Source organism: Metopolophium dirhodum, chromosome 9 (assembly GCF_019925205.1).
Source record: "Metopolophium dirhodum isolate CAU chromosome 9, ASM1992520v1, whole genome shotgun sequence".
NCBI classification, from domain to species: domain Eukaryota; kingdom Metazoa; phylum Arthropoda; class Insecta; order Hemiptera; family Aphididae; genus Metopolophium; species Metopolophium dirhodum.
This window is the reverse complement of record NC_083568.1, coordinates 21,219,152-21,245,091: the sequence shown is the minus strand read 5'-3', so window position 1 is coordinate 21,245,091 and position 25,940 is coordinate 21,219,152. Positions and strand designations below refer to the sequence as shown.

The 25,940-nt window shown below is 31.3% G+C and overlaps 1 protein-coding gene, 2 long non-coding RNA genes and 1 pseudogene across 3 annotated transcripts in view; 3 read left to right on the top strand and 1 right to left on the bottom strand.

Moving 5' to 3' along the window:
* Positions 1-18,130, top strand: part of LOC132952943 (uncharacterized) — a 119,158-nt gene extending 101,028 nt beyond the window's left edge. The window contains exon 5 of the long non-coding RNA XR_009665538.1: positions 18,016-18,130. This is a non-coding gene — a long non-coding RNA (uncharacterized LOC132952943). The remainder of the gene's footprint in view (positions 1-18,015) is intronic.
* On the top strand, positions 1,515-2,481 carry LOC132952415 (uncharacterized). The gene is made up of 5 exons (XM_061024709.1): positions 1,515-1,522; positions 1,805-1,913; positions 1,980-2,027; positions 2,094-2,253; positions 2,403-2,481. The coding sequence occupies exons 2-5, from the start codon at positions 1,806-1,808 to the stop codon at positions 2,411-2,413; spliced, it is 327 nt and encodes a 108-aa protein (XP_060880692.1). The 5' UTR covers positions 1,515-1,522; position 1,805; the 3' UTR covers positions 2,414-2,481.
* LOC132952942 (uncharacterized) lies at positions 6,913-15,370 on the bottom strand (annotated as a pseudogene).
* LOC132952944 (uncharacterized) lies at positions 14,276-14,859 on the top strand. Its single transcript, XR_009665539.1, has 3 exons — positions 14,276-14,608; positions 14,748-14,774; positions 14,848-14,859. It is a non-coding gene; the product is annotated as an uncharacterized LOC132952944 (long non-coding RNA).
* Positions 18,131-25,940: the final 7,810 nt, after the last annotated feature.

Sequence of the window (25,940 nt, the reverse complement as noted above, 5' to 3'; positions counted from 1 at the left end):
ACCTCCAAGTGTAACCAATTTTAAAAAATAAAATTTAATAAGATTGTTTACGAAATTTCTATTAAACGTTTGAAAAACTCTGTGTAAAGTTCTAATAAATACTTAAATATAATACTGCAGAAGTGTAATGAGTGGGGAATAAAATACTTCATACCTGTACTTATACAATAGGTGCCTATACCAATGGAGGTAGGAGGTATTTTATGATTCAACCAGCTTCAGCTGCCTGAGAAGAGGCCGAAAACTTATTAAATTGGGATAATAAAGCAAAATTATATGTTGATTTTGATTCAACGTGGATGCGTCTGAGTAAAACTAAAGTTAAATTAATTAAAATATCAAATGGGGAACTTTATTTCAAAATTTTCTTAACCAGAAATTACGTTTCGAAAACCTTTAATTTAAAAATATAAACTTGGTGCAACTCGAATTTAACTTTGTACACAGTTTTGTATTATTACCAAAATTAAAATCTTAGATTTAAAAAGAAAAATTTTTACGAATTCTCAACTCAAAATAATTTGCTAACTTTCGTGATTTTTGAACTTTAAATGCTTATAAAAAAAACGCGCGAAATAGTCGAACGTGGTTTGTTCGCGAACCAGACACGTGCGAATTTCCGGGTATATCGTGCAAATTCGTGCTAATCACGTGCTACATTTTGGTATATCGAGTTTGTTATTATTTTTAATTTTTCACGTTGGGTGGTGCTGGTGAGACGTCTCTCCAGCACGGCACATCATTTTTTGTCATAGAGTTGTATACTTTGTCATGCAAATTTTGGCGATAGTCATGCAAATTCATGCTAATTACATGCTAATTTCCTGTAAAAAAAAATTGTAAAATTTTTGAATGGGTGGTGCTGGAGAGACGTTCGTCTTAAAAATTCTGGGGGGCTACAGCACACCTAACAAAACTATTAATTTAAAATAACCTATAAACGCCTTATATCTAAATAAATAAGGAATATTTATTGGAGGGGTCTGAATCGTAGTTGGGGGGGTGGGGGCTATAGCCCCCCTCTCCCCTCCCCTGTAGTTTTGCCTCTATACATGGGCCCTATATATTTGGTCGCACACCCACCAATATGTACCAAGTTGCGGCACTGCATGTAAGCAATCCGACTGCGTCGAATCAAGGACAGCGTTAATTACTGTCGCCGAAAATGCAAAATTAAGTAATAATTTACATGAAAAAAATTCAAAATATTTCGGGCGTCCATGCAAATCATATAGCCGCCGTATTTTTTTGGGTGTCTAGCAGGTCAGTCACTTCGAATGACGTTCGCCGTAGTAATAAGTAATTGTTGTCATTATAAGTAATAGTCGGTATTTTGGCGGTATTTTGTGGAAGGCGGGAATTTTTGTAAATCATGTTTGCGTGTGTATCAATCAATGTCGATATAATGTAAATTAATCAATTTGTTACCTGCATGGGTTACCTGCGTTGACAATTAACTGCGCCGACGTCCCACAATCACAAACCGTTCTTAAACATCCGACTGCCGTCCGACTGCCAACACGTGAGTATATTTTGTATTATTAATTTAATTTGTTTTATTTTAAAACGTTCACCGCAGATCACAGGTATTTATCAATCAGTATAATGTAACACATGCTTTCCGTCGGAAAATTAAAATATTTAATGTTTAAACTTGGAGGGCTTAGTATTTTGTAAGCACCTGTCCACGCTTTCCGGCAAAGTTGTTAAATATCTATACTGTGTCTACGTTGCACAGGTCGGGGAGAAAAAATAAATATATTGCGCTGACATACTGTAAATGTTTCATCTTTTTTCTTTTTAGAATGAATATTACAAATATAAATTTCAATGGGGCGGTGCAAACCCGGCACCGCTCCTGCACCGCCGGCCGAGACCTCCGTCGCCGCCGCGAAAGGCACCCCCCAAACGCCGTAAGTACATAGGTGATAGGAACATTTAAAAGTTTACTATTAATTAACGCTTACATCGTGTTTCAGGATGTTATAGATGTAACAAAATCGGCCACACTGTCCGGCAATGCCTCGGTGAGTGTATATTGCATTTTCATAATAAAATAAAAATAAAATTAATAATGTTTGTTATATTTATAGCCCCTCCAAACACCTAGGAGAACACCAGCCATACAACGTGGTGGGGGGTCGAGTTCCGTTAGGATAAGGCCGCCGCGGAGTCTTGTCTGCAAGGTCGAGGACACGCACTCAGACTCCCGGTCCCCAACCTATCGGAACATCGACCCCGATTGCATCAACCGTAAGTAATATTTTTAATCCTAATAGTGCTAAATAAATACAAAATTGTAGGATATGAATGCACACATGTGGTATTGGAGAGACCACAGTTAGTTGTGAATTTGAGAATACCTTTTAATGCCATGTTTAATTTGTTTATATAAATTGTAGACGTTGTATGAATCGATGGCTGGTGGTACATGCGGATCGGCTTTGCGGCAATTGGCTGCATTAATTATATCAACACCGCAAGTTGTCAATTGGATAATTTTTTTGTAATGCCATTATCCTAACAATATTTTTTCCTCTAATATTTTTCAGATCTGATGAATAAAAACTTTTTTTTTTCACATGTCTTGTTTTTATTTCTTACCTTAATATAATAATCATGGTTAACATATTAGTTAATATTAGAGTATAATAATATGAGTAGCCTATGTGTTAGATGTAAAATTTCTAGGGGTCAGATGTGATATGTTTACTTGTGTAATTATGTATTTGAATAGTTTGTGCCATTGGTAGATGTGTATCACAAAAATAGGCAGTGTACTACAAAGAACACCAACCAATACTGATGTATCATTATAATACGGTTACGATACAAATAAAACTTTAGGCTATTAAATATAAGTCATGAGTCGCCTTGCAATATTATTTTTATTCTTACATAGACTTTACAAATTAGCAGAAATTCTAAGTGATGAAAGGTAAAAGAGCTTATAGTATTGAATTGTGTCAAATAGTAGTGTAATAATAATAAGGTAGGTAGTAAAATATTGATGATACAATTAAAACGTTACGTATAACAGTAAAAACAATACAAACATAACAATACTTGAAACTAACTGATATTTGGACTATTATTTAAAATTATTCATACTGATATAAATCACAAAGTTCTTGACATAGGCATAATAGTGATTAAAGGTATTATATTATACAAACATTGTAATGACAATTGGTGGTCAAATACCAATAAAATATTGAATAAAATTAACTATACATTACAAAGTAAAAACATATGTAAAAAGTTACTTAATATATTAATATATATACAACAAATCAATAACAGATATTTAGATTATTATTAAAAGTTATTCATACAGACATGAATAGCAAAGTTACAGAGAGCTAAATATAAAGCTAGAGTACTATAATAACAATTAGTGGTTGAATACCAAATTATCTTATATGGTACAAAGTAAAAAACAAATGTAAAAAGTTTCATAATAGCATAGTATAACAAATATAAATACAATCACAGTATAGGATTGTGAATGCAATTTCAACTATAATAATATTAACAGATATTTAGATTAATATAAAAAGTTATTGCAAATTGTGTTTAAAATATAATATTATATAAGTAAAAGTAAAAACAAATTTAAAAAGTTACTCATACAGACATCAATATCAAATCCATTGTATGATATTAATACTAACAAAACATATAAAAAGATCAAATAATTTAAACTAACGTTACAAAGTTACATAATATTATTTAAATGTTTTTTTACATTTCATTACATTGACCATGTATTTTGAAGTAGGTATAAATAAATAATTATTGATATAGCGTAAATTAATTATTGACAAATGTATGTGTGACTGTACAATATTATAAATATTATTTTGAAAATCCTAACAAACCGTTTGACATTAGTTACGAATACATCTTTGAGTATTCGCATCCAGAGAGACCACGTGGAGGTTGTCAAACTTTCTCTCCACATCACCTAGACTTGAACATCTAGTGTGACGCTAGACTTGATCATTGAGCGTCACCTAGACTTGATAATCTAGCATCACTCAGATTTGAACATCGAGTGTCACCTAGACTTGATCATCGAGCGTCACCTAGACTTGATAATCTAGCGTCACCTAGACTTGAACATCGAGTGTCACCTAGACTTTATCATTGAGCGTCACCTAGACTAAACTTGAACACCCTGGCCACCAGTTCAGGCCTGTCATTTGCAACGCTGTGAGCCACCAGGTTTTCTGTGATCTCTGGCCACCTGGGATTGCACGTAAATGTAATGAACAGGTCGGGTTTCCCTTTGCTACGGACCATGGTGATAGCGTATTGATAACACATTTTGTTGTACCGGTCGCTGCCCACGAACGTCAACGGCAAAATGATCCTACGGCCGACCGCCATAGGATCGATGATGAGATGTTGGTTCACATGGTCCACGAGTCCTTGATACGCTTCGGCTAGGAGATTCGTCTGATTCAGACGTATGTAGTTCAGATTGTTAGATTCCATTTGAACATATTGGTCACACACAAACTGGTGGAACAAGGACCGGCCTTGATGTATTGAACTGAACAGTTGGTGCCTCGTGTCGTTATTTCCCTCATATCGAATGGCCAAACGGTAGCACGCAAACTCTCTTATAGTGTTTCGACTGCGGACATTATTTCTTCGAGGGCCCTCTTGCAACATCCCGTTATGCCAACTGGCCTCGCCGTACGGGAAAAACAGCGGATACAACATGGGATCCGAGTGGCACGACCCTTGAAAAATATTTTTAAGTTAGTTGCTAAACCAAAGGTCTGTAGTAGCTGAGAGTTAGTTTATGGAGGTACGTTTGTGTTTTATGTACACAATTTGTAGAGCCGCCAAAGAAAGGTATGAAATAATGTATAAAAAATATTAACTCTAAGGTCAGCTATAATATTGTGAGTGCTATTAGTTATTATAATTGCGTTTTGTGTATAGATGTGTGGTCGGATATTTACTGTACAATTAAAACCATAATTCTGTATGATAGAATGTAATTTAACTCTGAGTTATTTATTTATTGTTATGTGTTGTGTGTTAGCAAGTGTAGAACCGCAAAAGAAAAATAATTTATAAAATAATCTAAAATATTAACTGTAAGGTCCGCTAATTTCTATACCAAGTGTTAATAACTCAAAGTGATGTTAGTTATTAAGTCTACACAAATTATGAAATAAGAGAACAATAAGCATTGAAGTAATGTAACTATAGATTTGATTAATGTAACTTATTGTCATATTATCACTACAATATTATGAAAATAATAATTGATGAGAGTTATATAATAAATGTAAAATAATATAATGGCTTTTGTTGTATCACACAACAAAGTCAAACTGCTAATGCAATAAGTATTACTGCACAAGTGAAAGGGTTGAAGTCGGTTTTGGCCTATCGTATTAGTTATTAAGTAAAGAAATTTCAAAAGAATGTCCAAAATGTATAATGTAGTAAAGGTATACTTCTATATGGTGGGATGAAATTTAACTCTTTGTTGGTAGCAGTTAGACTTGTAAACCGTGACATCTGTTATAATATTATGTGTGTGTGTGTGTGTGTGTTAGGTGTACAACAGGCGAAAGGAAGTAATTCATTCCTAGTTTATAGTAATAATTAAAGACCGGATTCTCGTGCAATTGCAACTTTTTTTCCTTTGCTTTAAAACATATAAAAACAAATAATAAATCCGAATCATGAGAAGTAGATTAATTTAAACGTAGTTTTATTTTGCACGAAATTGCACGATTTTGATTTTCATTGTATGAAATTGCATATTCTGCATTTTTACAATTAAACTAGATAATATTTCAGTTTTCAACTATACAAAAGGAAAAATTGAACTCAAGCTGATAATATATTCTTAGAATAACATCAATTTATTAGTGTTTCGTGGTAAAAATAAATGACAGCAAATACTAGTTAGATAATAATTTGGAATCCCCGGCCATTAGCACTTTAGTTCTGTCTGACTTAGTGTTTGATTGAGTGTTTCTTGAATCGGTTAGTGTAATTCACGTCGGTGTCGTGATTGTTTCATTACAAATAGTTTACGTAAAGAAGTATACACAAATTTTTAAAATGCCAAAAATTGGGTCAAGTCTGTCATCAAAAATTAAAACCTGGATATTAAATTACTCAGAGTTGAAATTTGATAGGAAATAAATAACGAGAAAGGAAAAATTATGGCTCACAAATTTAACTCCGTTGTGGAAAAAAACACAGGTTACGCTCTCATAAAAAAATACAACGACTGCATAAATGGTACGAAAAATATGAATGTTGAACAACAGCCTGCAATCGTCGCTTGCTACAAAATGAGTCCTATCACTTCTGTTGAAGTAGAACGAACATTTTCCAAATTAAAAGACATATTGAGTGATAGAAGGCAGAATTTTTCTGTAAAAAATTTTGAAATGTATAATATTGTAAATTTTAACTCAATAAAAATATAAATTTTTTGATGTATGTTTAAAAATAAAAATGTTTGAAAATATGTATGTATAATAGTTAGAATTAAAATTAAATAGCTTAACTCTGTTTTTATGTTTTTTTTACACAATGAGTACTTATATTCTTATCAATATTTTAATTATTTTTTAAATTTTTTATTTTTTAATTATTTATTGATAATACTGTAATAGAGTAAAAAAACTGGATAAATATAGTATAATTTAAGGGTTTAAATCAATGTACTTTGAATGTTTACAAAATGTTGGTAATAATTAAGCGAATTTAGGCCAAAAATACATTTTTGCACTATTTAGGCACTTAATTGCATGTTTTTGCAATTTTTAAGTTATTAACTGCACATTTTTTTGATTTTTACTGCATGAAAATCCGGTCTCTAGTAATAATTAATATTGTAAGCGGAAAGTTGTGTTAAATATTTATTAACTAACCCGCTGGTATAAATTGCATCCTCCGTTGCTGGTTGATTGGATTGGTGTCGTAGATGACCAGATTAATGTTTCTGGGAGGAAGACCACCTTCACCTACGAACACGGCCGCGACTTCATTTGCGGTAGGCAGGTTGTTTCGGCCCCTATCCCGGGCGCGTATTTACGGATACTACTCGAGACTGGCCAATAGATCCCGAATTCAGTTAGGGTTCGTAAAACAAATTTATTTTACGGATACTACTTGAGTCTGGCCACTATGTAATATACCGCTATACTCAAATAAAGGCACATGTAATTTACCACTATACTATGAATTTATCTAAATTTATTCTAATTTTGTTGATAGGTTAAAAATAGGTATGTAAAAACAATATTATTAACAGTGTATTTGCGACTATATCTATAAAAAAAATTAACTTATAATCTAATATGTAGAATGTAGATATATTACAATAATTTTAATAACGTTCATATACTAGTATTATTTAAATGTCTGTATTTTTTGTCTACGATATCTACATCCTTTCCTAGATAAGCAAATAAATAAAAACTATTATAATATTCTTAGTTAGACATTAACAGATTAAAAATATGGTATCAATTGCCACGTATAATTTAATATTTATATATTAATAGCTAAAGGTGGGAGAGTATCCTAAATATAAACCTTAATGTCGGGTTGTATATCGAGGATTGCATTAATTTTCCTATTACAAAAGTTATTAATAGTTATTGCTTTCGCAGTTACACTTATGAGCTATGACTTATCACACTTAAATATTATTAGTTGGTAACTTACTACGTAGGTACGCACATTATGATATTTTGGAAATATAATTTTATTTACATTTATATCATCTACAAATATGTCTCACTTTTTTAATTTCGATTCTAATGTCCAAGTAGTGAAGTCTTATATCGTTAATGATAGTGATTATAATGTTAAAATTGAATTTGCCAAGTCGATGATTCATACAGTAAAGGTTGCGATGATTGGGTTCGGAAATATTAATTATATTCAAAAACAAATTCTGAGTGGAGATGGTTTGGCAGTCTAGGATATGTTATAAGTACTATATTAATTATATTATTATTATTAAAAAAAAAAAATGTAGATACCAGTGGCGTAGACATGATTTCTGAAAGGAGGGGGATCAAAAAAAAAAAGACAGCTAAATGGGAGGTGAGAAAATTGGAAAATCTTCACCCTCCCCAAACTTTGTCTAAGGTACCTAGTAATATATTTAACAATAAGGAACAATGAATATAATTTGAATTGATTCAAAATTCACATTAAACACAATATTTAAGATTATCCACTCCAATACTCCATATCCTATAAAGTCAAAACTTCTAAATTACAAAATGCTACATCATTAAATAAAATAAATAATAACTAAATTAACAAATCTATCTAAATTTTTTTTGCTACTTCAAAATCTAGTGGAATTGTGGAAGTATTTAGTCGAGCCCACTTACGTCATACATATTATTATATATATACTATATGTATAGTGTCGTCTCTATAAATAATAAGATAAGCTATAAATTATAATAAAGTATATCCATCGTCAATCGTCATCGACCATTTCGACCAAATAATTAATATTACTATTTACTTTGCAATTAATAAACGATAATAAAATTATAATGGTATCAGTATGTTGACAAAACTGTCAAAATTCAATAGCTCGATAGATCATAATATGACAAAATATTACATCATAGTGCATACTACATAATGTAAGCAAAAACAAAAAATAAAGTTAATGGGTGGGGGGATGTGACCCCCACGTCACCCCCTTGTCTACGCCACTGGTACATATACCCAAATAACCCAACTCACTCAGTCATAGTAGGTATAAACATTATACAATTTAAAGTACCCTCGACTGATAATTTTTTATTACAGCAATATAGCTAAAATTGTTATTTTTGGTTATTTAATTGGTAATTTCATCCGAATTTGAACTTAAAATAAATACAAAAAAAAAAACTGTGTTTGAATCTTTTTTAGATTTTTTTTGCAGCAGAATTAACTATTTACGTGGAACCTTGTTTTAAATTTTCAATTCATAGCTATAAAATTTAAACGTTTTATACATTTTATTTTTATTAACTGAAGAATTTGTAATCTTTCAATTAAATACATTTTGTCAAAATTTGAACTTTAAATGGCCTATGTATTTTTAATATTTGCTTAATGTTTAATCAAACTGCTATTATATAAACTTATGGGGAATCTTGTATTAAATTTTCAAGTTTTTTAACCAACGGATAAAATTTTATTGACATTTATAAAAAAAAAAAACTAAAAAAAATTGGAAATTTCAAATGTTTATAAATAGCTTAAAAATATTAAAAATATTTTGAAGATTTTATCATGTATAGAAAATGCCAGTATATACATTCAGTGAAAATTTAATGTTTTTACGGTAATTTGTTTTAGAGGTACAACAATTAATGTTTGTGTGATTCACTAATTTAAATAAGTGCATTTTTTCATACAAATAATATTTTATAGATATAAAAAAATAAGATATTTCATTTTTACTAACCTCCATGTTTCAAATAGTTGATATATTTGACGATCGGTAGGATTGATTTGTGCATTAGCTAATTGTTTAATGCACTCCATATTATCCGCATCGTCAATAGAACTAGTGAGTTGTACATCGTGATATGTTTTAGCAGCAGCAGGTCATTCCACCATTAAAATAGGTAATGAAATTTTCGCGGACCTCCTTACTTACTCTAAGGTAGCTATATGCTTCAGCATTATAAACTCTATGAGTATGGAAAAATACTACCTACCCGAAAATAAAATAAATTAAAAACCTAAAAATTAGTAAAATAAAATTATTTATTTGTTTGGAAAAATTGTCTTACCTTTATTTCTGTGTCTAAACCTTGACGCATATATTGATCTTTTCTTCGTGTGTTCACAGTATTTTTTTTTACTACAATTTTAATTGACGCACTGCAGTTTTTATCACGTAACCTTGTCAAATTAGAATTATGACTTTTATTCTTTGATGAATGTTGGCATATGTAGTCTCTACGATAAACATAAATTTGTTTGTTAGGAAATGTACATCTAACTATCCAATTTGTTTTTGAATATAATTAATATTTCCGAACCCAATCATCGCAACCTTTACTGTATGAATCATCGACTTGGCAAATTTTGGTTCTAATTGTAGCATTATAATCACTATCATTAACGATATAAGACTTCACTACTTGGACATTAGAATCGAAATTAAAAAAGTGAGACATATTTGTAGATGATATAAATGTAAATAAAATTATATTTCCAAAATATCATAATGTGCGTACCTACGTAGTAAGTTACCAACTAATAATATTTAAGTGTGATAAGTCATAGCTCATAAGTGTAACTGCGAAAGCAATAACTATTAATAACTTTTGTAATAGGAAAATTAATGCAATCCTCGATATACAACCCGACATTAAGGTTTATATTTAGGATACTCTCCCACCTTTAGCTATTAATATATAAATATTAAATTATACGTGGCAATTGATACCATATTTTTAATCTGTTAATGTCTAACTAAGAATATTATAATAGTTTTTATTTATTTGCTTATCTAGGAAAGGATGTAGATATCGTAGACAAAAAATACAGACATTTAAATAATACTAGTATATGAACGTTATTAAAATTATTGTAATATATCTACATTCTACATATTAGATTATAAGTTAATTTTTTTTATAGATATAGTCGCAAATACACTGTTAATAATATTGTTTTTACATACCTATTTTTAACCTATCAACAAAATTAGAATAAATTTAGATAAATTCATAGTATAGTGGTAAATTACATGTGCCTTTATTTGAGTATAGCGGTATATTACATAGTGGCCAGACTCAAGTAGTATCCGTAAAATAAATTTGTTTTACGAACCCTAACTGAATTCGGGATCTATTGGCCAGTCTCGAGTAGTATCCGTAAATACGCATCCCGGGCCACATTTTCAACGAAATGCATTGTGACTGGTCTAGGTGGCACAAGCTGCGGGATCGACTAGGGCTCTTTCTGCCAGCCACACCTGACGCATGTTCCTGAAACGAATATAGACATGTATATATTTATAAATTTATGTTAAACACACTCCATGTGTACAAATAATTGTGAATTAAATAACAAAGGAGATTGAGGGAGGGGGATTAATAGTAGAGCTGAGAATAAATCATAATACCTAAAATGTATTAATCAATAGTAATTGGTGTATTTGAAGTTAGGGATTTGTTTATGTTTAATGTAACCTAAAATATAATGTAGGTATGTAACCAAATAGTATGTAAATATCGTTCAGTGCATTTATCTCTATATTGTTAGAAATAATTGTATAATCTAAAATAAAAATGTGTATTATTAATGTGTTTGTGTGTTTGTACATGTTATATACTAAAGTAAAATATAAAAACATCCGATGTTCTATAATTCAGTCCATTTAACTCTATATTGGAAGCGGTGAGAGTATAATGAATTTACCATAATCTATGCTAAATATATATTATAAATAGTTGTGTTCCTGTGTGTAGGTGTAATAAGCGTAGAGAATCACATTCAATAGGTAAAAATAATTGTGTGTAAAAAATGTATTAATGTACAATTAAATGTACCCCAAGATAGTTTTACTCAAAGTTACATAAATATGTTAAGTCATAAACATCCGAACCCAGTAATGACTCAAAAGGTTGAGTTATTCATACTCCAAGTATTAACAACAAGTATTATTTTAAATAACTTATAAGTATTAGCCAATAGTAAATAGGTTTTTGTAAATGTATTATCTAACCTAAATTTTAATGTAGGTAAAAGAATTATAGGCTATAAGAAATTATTTATATTTATTGATAACATTTTCTATTGTATTTGACCCGTTTTTGAAGTTTATTATTTTGTTTAACTATCTTTTATTATTCTTATTAACAAATAAAAATGTATATTATAAATGTATGTGTGTGTGTGTGTGTGTGTGTGTGTAGTAAGTTTAGAGAATCACATAGAACAGGTAACAATAATAGGTATTTTAAATAACTAATAAGGAGGAGTTAAGAAAACTGTCTGCTATGTATACTATTTATTAAGTCTATATTGGTAGCTCATATTGGTGAATGTTTTTTTTTTCTACTTTATTAAGAAAAGTATGAGTAAAAAGTATTTACTCTAAGGGGCAATTCACATTCCTAGTGTTAATAAATACAATAGTTTAAGTTTTCTTACATAAAAGCCATTAAGTACAGATTGATGCCCCGCAGCAAACCGTCCAATAATCCTATCACAATTTTGGACAGTTCACGATTCCCATGTCGTGCAATATTGAGGCGTCGGTGGTTGGCCTCTCCGGACTCCAAGAAATACAACTGACAGTTGTTCGCGACTCCCGGGGCAACGGCCACCTCATTATTGGTCTTCCGATAGGTCTGACCGTGGACAATCCACATCGGCAGTCCCCGCCCTGGCACACGCCTGTCGTTTACGTCGCAGGTAAACGCAGCGAATGCCAGAACGTTGTTGTACCGCCAAATGTCTGCTCGGAATCTACAACCATCCTGTGAATCATCTATAAACAAATTCATTAGTAGGTAGGGGACGGGCAACAACGCGCGTTGTCCTGCGACGGTCACTTGGCCGTTGTTACAACACGTGGAGAAGTGTACATTGACACCTCGGCCCACTTCCTCGTCTCGGAAGTGGCGGGCGTTACAATGTCTGCACGCTCTGTCCAACGTGCCCGCGTTGTGACGCTCTAGAAGCGGGTGTGTCACTCTCGCCCGCCGGTCAATCATTGCACGCACTCTGGGTTCGACCACTTCCTCAATCTCCTCTACCTGGAAGTCTGCAATTTCCACGTCCTCAAGCTCCTCTACCTGGAAGTCAACCACTTCCACGTCCACCTCCCCTCCACCTGAACGTTGACCACTTCCATGTCCTCCATTCCATCCTCATCCTCTATCTGGACCTCCACGAATTGCACGTCCTCCTCTCCATTCTCTTCATCCCCCTGGACGTCCCCAAGTACCTAAAAGTTAGGTAGAGTTTAGAGTAGGTACAATATTAAGGTATTGATAATTCTAAATAATTAAATATATAATCCATACTCAAAGAGAACTGCTGCATTTAAGTATTAGTAACAACGTACAATAACAACCGATAGTAGAATGTATATTATTACTTTCACTCAACTGTATAAACACAATATTAAGTATACAATATCAGATATGTGAACATATTGCATGGTTACTGTAATCATTGTTACGAATGTATACAATATATAGTTTGTGGATAATGTAGCAAAGTAAATAAGCACACATGTATGTTAATATAAATGTTTTTTTTTGAACTGTGTAAGAAAACATTCCAAATGCCTATAATAATTGTATAACTAACTGTAACCGTAGAACATGTATAATACTACTAAATGCCATTGAAGGTGTGTGAGCACTGAAAAAAGTCTACCTAAATAACATCAGTACAATGGTTAAGATAAATGTTGTATTAAAAATTAACAAGTAACAATCATAGAACAAAGAAATCCACAGAAGAATGTTTAATTGGTTTCATACATATTAATAACTTTGAAGCATTGTAAAACTGTATTGCACTGTATAACAGTAAGTGTTATAGTGAAATCATATGATAATAATTTAAGATTTATGATATACCAATAAAAGTATACATGTTGTAGTTAATTTTTCAGAGCTGTACAAAATAATGTTTAATTGAATGTGTAAGTAAGTAAGCTCTATCTAACAATCTATTGTTTGTATTAAGTATTGAAATAATATAAACATTTCTTTGAGTACCACATGTGAAATGATAAAATACTTATCTAGTACACAACTTACAAATAAAGAAGAGTAGACGTAGGTCTGCAGTAAGTAGTAGTTGTAGTAGTAATAATATTAAGAACTGTAAGAAAACGTTTGAGTATTTTGTTTATTGGTTGTAAATACCCATAATAAATGTCACAATAAGCTATGCCCAGTGTTTAATAAGACAGCAATGTTGTTTGTAATTTTTTAAAGAATAAAAGCAATAAAAAAGAGTATAATTTAATACAGAATGTTAACCAACAACAATAACTTAATGCAAGTACCTATAGAATAGTATCAAAATGGGTATATTAAAATAATAAACCCATATGTGATATTTTAATGCACACTTTATTAGTGAGTATAGTAATGTAATGATCAAGCGAGTGAATCTTATACGGTAGGTGCAGCCCGACACTATTTGTTTAATACAGTGATCAAAGGTTGTATGTTGGTTGTCACTCACTACTGACGGCACTGCTCCAACAGTTAGTCGACGGCGATGTACGGCTGCTCCGTAGTAATCACGACCGGCAACAAAATGCCTTGAACCGAGCTTGGAGTGAGCCAACATCTGTCGAGCATTGACACCATTGTCCTCGGCGAACATCACCCATTGACGCTTCCGATCGACATTTGCTAGAAAACTAATACAATCATCGTATCATGAATAGTTGTGTTATAATATGTCAAAAGTAATCGTAATAAGTACGTATACATTATATAAATACTCATGCACTGAAACGCCATCCACGCCTTCGACGTTGCCACAAATCATACAATGTTTGACCATTGTTATATTTGCCTGAAAAGATAAATAATAACATTTTGAAAAGGTAATGGCCAAACATTTAGTATATTTATTATTATTATTATTATTATATAATATAAGCAAAACTCCGTGTTCGTATAATGAAATTATCTTATCAGTACCTATGTTATCAGTTAATAATCCGGTGTTGTGTTTATTTTTAGAAATGCAGTAAATATTATTTGTTCACGGTAGGTATAAAATATTATTACGTGTACATAGAGTATTGAGTATGAACTAAACAAAAGTGACACACTATTGTAGGGTGACGTCCGCACACACAATAATATGGTCTTGGAAATCGTAGCTGCAAAAAGCGTCGTTTAAAGATTTTTGTGCACGTAAGCGTTTAAGTCTATGTCCGGATATGAACACGGAAGTACAAATGTCGTATTAACATTGAATACGAAACGCGAAAAGGTGGTAATAGCGTGTATATAGTAATACACAATATCGTGAATACGGAAACGCATCGTACACGAATGAAAGAAGATGAATCCAGCTCGCGTACGTACAATGTCATGAATAAACCAGTAGGTACGCGGGCTATACAAACGTTCTACTATTAATTATTATTATGTATTTCAAAATTGTACTCACCGGTTTTGAAAAGCGCCCAACGCAGAACACAATACGCTAAGGAAAGCTAAGAAAGCTAAAAGCCTAATAATATTATATTATAAAAAAAATATGTTTTTCTGTGCGCTTGGGTTGTGTGTTGCATGGGCGTTCGTCACAAGATGACGACATGACGTTAGATAACACTGGCGCGTTGCGCGTCGCTAAAGTTGTCCCCCGCACACCACCACTCAACCAACAAATCCGTATCAATTAATAATGGCCATACTGTAGCATTGCGTTTATTATATTTTATTTATTATTATTATTAACCGTCCGACACGCATTCGATACGTCGTCCCTATATGGTGTTATTTGTCCTAAGCCCTAACCTACCTACCTACAAATTGAATTGTAAATGTTGTTCAAATCTATAACACTTAAACTTTATCTACACTGCGACGAAATATCGTTTAATTGGTAAATCGTACGAATCGTGTGTAATAAAAACTCAAATCGCATATTCTCACGTATCCGGTGTATAGGTATATACCGGTATAATGTATATACCGGCCGTGTCTCCCGTCAATAATTATATATATATATGAATACTACTGTGGTGATCTGAGCATTAATATTATTGAATATTATAATTAATAAAGTGTATCACAGACATGCCAATATCATACTAAATAACAACACATTGGAATTTGTATATAGGTATATGTTAATATGCATAATAGCTTCTTAATAAATATTAGATAATAAAATCCAGTATTAGACATTATGCGTTTAGCATCATCGCAACAACAAAATTAGTTGTGTACATATATTATCAATTAATCGATTTGTTATTTATCATTTATCTATTAATTTTACTGAATAAATAATTTAATTATACAAAAAATGTATCTATATTTTGAGTAATATCAAATTATGTCATATCATTATACAACTTAACTGCCAGAATTTAAATACATAAAGTTATATTTTGTTTATTAATATTGTATTATTATTTATAATCTGTAGCAGTGTTTTAACCTAACCAAATCTGACTCACCTAAAAACTGTAATATATCAAGTACCTACTACATAGTATATTAGATATTTAACCACATAATCGAGCCCATGTCAAACGATTTAGGTGTGTTGCTTAATAAATGTAGATAAAAGCAATAGCATCGAAGTAGTAGGTCAAATCGATCAATATACACTCTTCGTTGGTTTCAACAAGGCCGAACGGAGTCCGTTAGGGCGGTAAAACTCGAATTTTGAGAAAATCATAACATTGTCCTTAAATATGATAAAGCGGAAGTAATAGCGAAAGGTAAATAACGAAAAAAAAAATTCAGAAATTACACGGCCGCCGCAAATGAACTTCAATCCCGGCTACCGGCATCGAAACCACGACCCCGGGTCATCCGCACCAACGCCTTACCTTCCTACCTACCTACTGAGTTGAAAACTGAAGTCAAATCTATGACTCTTAAGCCGTTTCGCCGTCCCGGCAAATTTCGAACGCGATTTCGACGTCCTTCAATGGGCGTCGTACAGGGCGACCCCACCGCTTTGGGCAGCGAACGACCGGCTCCGTCACCCTCGGACGTCGAAACGGCGATATTCGCGAAAAAAATCGAACCCTCCGACGCACGTATTTATGCCTGTATATAGTAATACCCACATGACGGCGGCGCTCTCCGCAATCGGCTCTCGGCGTCGTCCCGCGGCCTCGGGACTCGTCCCGGAGGAAGTACGGCCGCAGGCGGCTTATAAATTTAACAAGGAACGCGAATAAGTCTTCGACGGGGAGGGCAGACGTGTCGAAAAGGGCTAAATTTCGAATTTTTGAAAAAAACGCGCGCGACGGCGGCTGACGTAAAGCACGTCGTCTCGGCCACGGAGGGCCCGCCGGGAAAAAAGTACGGCCACGCGCGGCCTCAAAATCTGACGGGGAACGCGTCATCAACGGGGAGGTCCGACGTCTCCAATAGGAGTAAAACTCGAATTTTGAAAAAAAAAAACGTTAAGTGTTCGTTAAATACGAATATTTTGATAAAGCGGAAGTGATAGCGAAAGGTAAATAAAAGGAAAAAAAAAACGCGAAAAAAAATGTATTTAAATTTTTTTATGTTTTTTTAAATGCATTTGCCTGCGGGCGCCAACACCTCCCTTCAATTTTTTTTTTATGATTTTAACACTCACTGAATTTTTTAAACATTGATAGCCTGCGGTGCTATACAGTTTGTTGGTTGCTGTTACAGTTGATGATTTTAATTCACCCAGAGAAGCCTGATAAACTTAACGATGTCTACTTCATACACACTTATGTTTGTATATTATTCAAGTCTCCGATTTTAAACGTTTGTCAAAACCAAAAGTTACTTTCGTTTTTAGTTCATACAGCGTGGTTTATACTTATTCTTGTTTTCAAAACTGAAATATTTAATGTATCACATACAAGGAACTAGGAATTCGAGCCAATGTATAGACAAGTCTTCCGTCTCAGATGAAGCCAATAAGCCATACAATATTGGCGTGAATTATGAAACTTATAAAGGTCAAAATATTGTTGATAGGTTTTTATTTCAAAGCTATTAACTAACATCCCTACCTGTTCATGCGATATATAATTGTATAATATCTAATTATGTGCGTGCACATAAATTTGTATATCGAAAGGGCTCGGCCCTTAGTTTAGTCAAAATAAATTAATAAATTAATAATTATTTGTTACAATCTTGAAATATCCATAACTTGTTTTAAAAAAAAAAATACAAATAAATGTTTACAATGTTTTAGTATATATATTGAAGATGTTGCCTATCAGCTGTTATAATATTAATTATTAAATTTAATTAAATATTTAAATTATAGGTTTACTCCGTCGTCAAACCCGTTGCCATTCATGGAATTTACTTCTCAACAAGGAAAGACAAACTTCTTTGAAAGAAGCCTAAGTGAACACCAATTACCTTCAGTTGTACTCTGAATCATGTTAGTGAATAAAATTATTTGTCAGAGACTTATTCATAATATTATAAGAAAACTTTATTTTTAAATTTTATAATTGAAGTGAAAAGTATTAAAAATCTTTATTAATTATACTATCATAGTTTTCATTTTTGTCGTATTTATAGTTAGATTGTAATATAAAATATATAAGTATATGACTAATGTGTTATAATTTATTGTTATACCTGCTTGCAGCAGTTATTTGTTCATGCTAAATAAGAAACTCATATTAAGTAAGAAGAAATAAATTATAGTATAATATAAGATGTAACCGTATAGGCATATAAAACAATTAAAAAATGTTGTTTTTTATGTCTATGGATTAACGTAATTAATAATAATATCATAAATGACCAAAATAAATATATTAAGAGACGCGTGGTACTACCGTTCTTTCATCACTGTACACTATATACTAAAGTTCGACAGACGACGGTTTACCGGGCGTGCCTGGGAAGTTATATTTCTTTGGTAATTAAATTACAATATGAATTTTAAGTTGGGTACCTATTATGTAGGTAGGTAGATACTTATCCAAAACTCGTTTATCAGGATTTAAATAAAAAGGGAGGTCAATTGAAAAAAAAAAAAATTGGAAGTCACTCAGCTGAACAGTAGATTACAAGTGGGTGACTGTTATGGATAGTGTTAAATTTGAATTCAATGATATAATAATATCATTGTATACGAAAAACGATTCTAAGTGGAGACGATTTGTCAGCCTAGGATATTTTTTTTTATTTATTTAGAAGAAAAGAGCCCTCGGCAACATAGGCCATTGGGCTTAGGTACATAAGATTAAATTACATGTTTAATGTTAAATATGAGTATACTATAGAGGACTTAATTTTAAATTTTTGGTTGAAGGTTTGCTGCTGTGACGAATTGGATGATGTCAGCTATGGCTTTGGGATGATTGTGCCATTAAAAAACTGTGAGAGATTTGCGAGTGGCCAATTCTTAGTCTCGTTATGATGACTTCAAATTTTCTAGGTGTTTCGAAGGGAAATGTCCAGTTGTCTGTGTTGTGTTTGATTTGATTTAGCTTGGTGGAGAAGGATAACCATTTCTGATGCCATCGTAGATGACATTTATTAGTTATCAGTGCTTGTATGTCCCTGTATGATATGATGTTTGAGGGGGACGATAGTGAAGAGGTGATTGCAGTTTTGGCAGCTAGGTCAGCGCGCTCGTTTTCAATGATGTTGGAGTGTCCGGGGATCCAGAAAAGTTTGATTTTGAAATTATTAATTTTTTGCAGCGTGTATATTTTGTTTTGAATATAAAGGCCAATGTCTGATGGGTTATTAGTAGGGTTCGGATTTGAAGGCAATATAATCAGTAAAAAAAGCATTTAAAATGTAAAAAAAGGCAAAAAAAAGGCATTTACTTAATATAAAAAGGCAATTCATAAATATACTACAAAATAAAATAGTTAACATTTTTCAAACACTTTCAAATGCACACAAGTTTAAGTTTATGCTATTTTGTATAAATAGATTACCTTTTTCTTTAACCAAGTTTGTCCTAAGAATTATTTAAAACAATATTAAAAATTAACTTACTTGAGTTATACCAGTTAATTAATTGCAAAATAAACTAGTTTGTATTAAAAAAAAAAATCGACTACCACGTATTTTGACAAGCTGTCTTCAGAAAAACGGTTACGGTTCGGGCTTAAAATATTTTTATAAATGGAAAAGGAAAATCTACGCATTACGAACATATCTTAATCTTTAAATAGGTGTACGGGTAATTTTATGGCCATACCAATTAATACTCGATAAGACGATATCGATAAATATTGCAAAGAATAAAACCCATTTGTAGCGATAATACGTAAGCTGTGTATAAAATTATAAAATCAACTGAAATTTAAACACAAAAGTAATTTATAAGTACAAAAGGCAAAATTTTTTTTTGTGCATCCATCGTCTAAGAAATTAAGTGAAACACATTTTTGTATAAAAATTATTTTTCTATTATGATTAATAAAAGAAAGGCATTTGCCTTCAAATCCGAACCCTAGTTATTAGTATTTTTGATGTTATTGATGGCGCTGAGGGAGTCAGTAAAGATGATGGTGTCTTGGAGCTGATGATCAGTTATTAACTCGAGGGCTTCGATTATTGCGAATGATTGGGCAGTGAAGACTGAGCAGGAGTTAAGGAGTTTGTACATAAATTCAATGTTATTCCAGACAACTGCAGCTCTGACCCCGATTTGGTTTTTGGATGCATCCGTGTACATTTTTTCGCATTTTATGTTTTGTATCAAGTGGAAATATTCTTGTTTATATATTGAAGATGAAATGTCTTTTTTTTTAATATGGAGAGTTCGGTGTTAGTTTTATTGAGATATATCCATTGGGGAGCTAGGGGAGGTGAAATGGTTAATAAATCGGAGATGACTAGATTGTTCTCCTGAAGTAGTATTGATAAAGTTTTGAATTTTGGATTGAAGTCGAGTGAAGGAAGAGTGCTTAGTAATTTTAATTCGTGATTTAATGTTATATTCAGTCTTCTTATGTCTAGTGGAGGTGTACATGCTAAGTTGTAGATACTGGTTATTGGGCTTGAGCGATAAGCACCGATTGACATACGAAGTCCGGCGTTGTGAATGGTATCTAGTTTTTTCGTAATTGATTTACTAGCTGTTGTCCAAATAAATGATCCGTAGTCGAGTTTAGATAGTATGAGAGACTTGTAAATTGTCAACAGTACATGAGATTTGGAACCCCATGAGGTATGGGATAACATTTTTATAATATTGAGGCGCGGAGAGGTCGATGTTTTCAAAAAGTCGATGTGGTGTGTCCATGAGCATCTTTTGTCGAAAGTGATACCGAGTATCTCGATTGTGTTGTAATTTATTAATAGATGATCGCCCAATTTTATCTTAATTGGATTTTGAAAGCGTTTACGTGAACCTAAATACGATGCATTTTGATTTTTCAGGGCCTAGGATATTGTATACTATACTTATATTGATATTATTAAAATAAATATTATTAATACCGTAGCCGGTTAAGTTGTATTATTATTATTATTTGTTTATTATCATATTTGTATATAATAATATATTCTTGACGTTTCAATTACCCACGAATAATATTTTTAAAATAGTTATATATATTACAAGTTACAACAAATTAAGAACGATATTGCAAAAATTAATTACCGGAAATAATTAGTTTTTAACAGAAAACCACAGGGAAGTCTGAATTTGGCGGCTAGTCTTATTTTTAAGTTATAATATAGCTAATTAAAATTGTTGGTATTTTATATATACCCAGTGTAGTCACTCGCACACTGCGCTTGCTCGAACAATTGAAATCAAAAACATCCCTCGACTTGTTATGTAACACCACCATGGGTAGGTGTCAGAATTATTTTTCCATCATCAATTTTAAAACGTTGATTTACCTAGATTAAAAATAAAAATTAATTTCTTATTCTTACGCTCGGTAAACTTTAAGCGTTGTACGGGTGCGTAAAACACCGAAAATCGTGAACTTCGAAAGGCTATACCATAAAAACCAATGATTTCCCGGTGGTCGAGTTTTGGACAAGTACCTACTTAAATTTGGCATGCAAACTATAATTGAAATAGAAAACCAGAATAGGTTCATTGCAGATGACAAAGATTTCTGTAAAAGAAGAAAGGATTTACCAATATACTGTATAGGTACTGAGTATAATACTATAATATATAAGTTCTATGGATATCATAGTAAATAATATATTTTATAATATCTATGGCAATCGTCAATTGTCGAAATTCGTCGGCGACGGTTAACAATCCTAATAATTTCAGCAATTACTATTGTATTATAAATATAATATATTGTATATTTTGATTTCAGTGAAAAAAAAAATAATAAGCCACCAATATAAACAGAAAGTTCGTTAAACCGTATATATTATAATGTGAGTTTTTACACAAACTAGCCAATTTCGTTATGATCAGGTTATTTTCATAAAATATTTCGATACTTCCAAGTTTCAGCTCATCGGGATGAGATGATTAAATGAAGATGGATGAACATGGCTGTTTCTTCGGCGATGGCGGCACTCTAGCTACGTTTCACCGGAAGAGTAGATGTTTACGAGTAAGTTTGTTTTCATATTATTACCTACTATTTTACATTTACTTTTTGGACTTAAATTAAATATTTATTGCCACGGATAATCTGTTAACTAGGTGACGTAGAAGCATTTATAAGTTTAATCCTAAAAGCCCAATTTATAAAATACGCGAGACCGTCTTCGTTTCACCACGCCAAGTTTAATACGCACCTTTTTGCATGTTATACTATACGCCGGGTATCACCTTAGGTTTGCGCGAAGTAATTTAAAGCAATATAATGTTACTAATCTTTATATTTTTATATTTTTATATACATAAATACATTATACACCTCATATAGTCATATATTTTATTAGCATACTTACACCTTTTTTAGTGTAGTTTATACCCTATATAGGTATTAAATGTCATGCAATTATATATTTAACTATAATTATTAATTTCATTATAATATAATATAACAATACACTTTAAATTGAATTAGTTGTTATCAAGACAGATAGTCTTAAAACAAACTCTTTTCGAGTTTTAGAAATCTAGTTGGTATTAAAGTATTTGATGAATTTACTAATATATACTCATAAATTGATCTTACAGAATGCCTTAAAACACCGAAAATACATTTGTACATCATTTACAAAATTTCAGTTCCCTATTATGGTGTAGGTACTAATACGAACAATAAATTGCTATTCGAAAACACAATTTTATATACCTACCTATTATTATTTACTAAATACCTATAATTAAACTAAACTAAAAATAAACATATGATTACATATACTGAGTGACTATAATATAATATTATATATGAAAATTGAATCTTTATTACGAATACTTATCGTTTACACAGACCACAGAAAAAAATATTAAAAAAGGTGGATAAGTGGATGTCGCTCTACTGTACAGTAGGTTACAAGTGGGTCACTGTAATGGATGGTGTTAAATTTGAATTCAATGATATAATATCATTGTATAAGAAAAACGATTCTGAGCGAAAACGGTCAGTCAGCCTATGATATTACCAACACCAAGTATATTTGATGATATTATTGTGAATAAAGTAATTTATAAATAACCTATTTACGTGGAGCCTTGTTTTCAATTTTCAATCCTTAGCTATAAAAGTTGAACATTTTATAAATTTTTAACTACAAAATAATTATTAAATTATAAATTTGATAAATGTTGTCAACATTTGAACTTGTATGGTGTATAGGAAATGCTAATATAAACATTCAGTGAAATTTTCATGTATCTACAGTTATTCGTTTTTGAATTACAAGAAAATAAGGAAATCGGTACATGAGAAATCGAGTGAATATCTAATGTTGTAAAAATATGAATTTAAAACGCTCATAAAAATTAAATTTGACTTTCTTGTAGAAATTTTTTTTTTGATAAAGTTAGACAAACTTATGAGGAATCTTGTATTAGATTTTAAATTCTTAGATTTAAAAAGAAAATTTTTTATGAATTTCTAACTCAAAATAATTTGCAAATTTTCGTGATTTTTCCGTATTTTTTCAAGATTTGAACTTTAAACGTGTATAAAAAAAAACTGTGACTAAGGATTTTTAATTTTTTTCATCTGCCTTTGAAACAATAACCTAGGAGCCTTCTATTAAATTTTCAAGCTTTTTTACCCAACAAATAAAATTTTATTGATATTTATAGAAAAAAAATTTAAAAAAACTGAAAACTGACAATGTCCGTAAACAGTTCAAAAAAAGTCAAATTATTTTCAAAATTGTATTGTGTATAGAAAATGCAAATATAAACAATCAGTGAAAATTTCATGCATCTACGGTCATTTGTTTTAGAGTTACACCAATAACCAAAATCGATTTTGTTAAAAATCGATTTTGCGTAAAAATTCCCGTTTTTCCTTAATTTTTCTTTTGTTTTTCACATCGCTTTTGAAAACTACTGGGAAATTAAAATTTTGACCTCCCCAATGCACCAACGATATTCACTTTCCCATCGAACAAGATACTGAAGTCGAAAATCGAAGCATTATTTCGACTACTTATCGTGTACACAGACACAAAAATAAAAAAAAAAATAAAAAAAAAATTAAAAAAAAAATAAAAAAAAAAACACACATCATTGTAAAATCAATACATTCATCGTTTCACTCAGAATCTAAAAATAAAGAACACATCATTGTAAAATTAATACAGTCATCGATCCGCTCAGAATCTAAAATTATAGACTTGGAGTTTTCAGAAATCTAGTTGGTATTATAGTATTTGATAGATTTACTGTATACGTTTATGGCTTTGTGATGTTAACTCTAAAATCCGGTAATCACATTTTTATTTAATGATTGATAAAATGCAATATGCTCTTATAAAAATATTCTTGTGCTTCTGAAGATATCTATTCACCACCTTAATCAATAATTAAATTGATAAACGAAAATAGTTAGGTTAAACTATTTTGGTTTATTGTCATATCAAATTTAAGTGAACAAATTGTTCCTTAACACGGAACTCTTTGATATAAAAAGTTGCATTATATTATATCCGTGGATTCATCATATTGACGTACCTAGTATAATATCTATCATTTATTTATTTAATCTATGGCAAATCTCAAAGCCGTTGCAGAAGACACAGTCGATTAAAAATTCTAAAATTTCAATAAGCAAAGAAGATACGAGCAAAAAACTTACCGCGTTTCGTATAATTTTATTTTTCATAAATCACAATATTCTAAGTTCTGTATTCTGTATTCTGAAGCGTTTCCTCATGGGCGTCGCAGTTCACGTCACGGATTCCGCCGAAAGAGTCGATAATTAATGTAAGTTTGTTTTTATATTCTTTTGGGGCTTAAATTTACTTTTAGACTTAAAATAAATATTTAATGTCACGAAAAATGTGCTATCCAAGAATTTTAGTTCCGAACTAGAAATGTATAAAATACGCGAGATATAAACGTCGTCGTCGTTTTTCCAGTCCCTGTTCGTAGAATAATTATAATTAATAGGTGCATACCTATATAGGGTAGGTACTTAATATTTATATGCTTTGGTTTAATTTATAGAAATATATGTCATAACTTATAACTGATAGTAGTCATAAGATACAATTTTAATTAATAACTGGTAATTTTTTTTTCCAAATACAACGTTATAAGTTATAGGTAGGTAACTATTAATTTAGTGTCACATACTTAAGTAACTTAAGTTACACATAACTTCTATTGTTCACCTAATATCGATATTCTATATCATAGGGATTAGGGACGTATAACCATGTACACATAAAAGTAATATTCACGGAATGGTCAACTGCCTATCCTGACGTGTGCGCACTTATGAATAATATACTTACTCATATACTCGTATAGGTATATAAATATACCTATATAAATAGTGTAATACTATACACACGAATGTGTTACCTATTATGTCCCTAAAAGTTCAACATTATTATATTTATTTATTTTTTACATATAGGTAGGTACATTACTAGACTCTAATTAAAATCACATTTATTTTTATTTTTTCGAACACAATGTTTCAAAAATTATTAATTAATATATAATTCAGTGGTATCATCGTGAAAGTGTCATCGTGTATATAAATTATAATAATATACTCTAAAAGTTTCATAAATCCGCGAATACCCACTATTTTTAAATCACAACAAAATAACTAAAATCGTTATTCTTGGTTTTAATATGTAATTTCG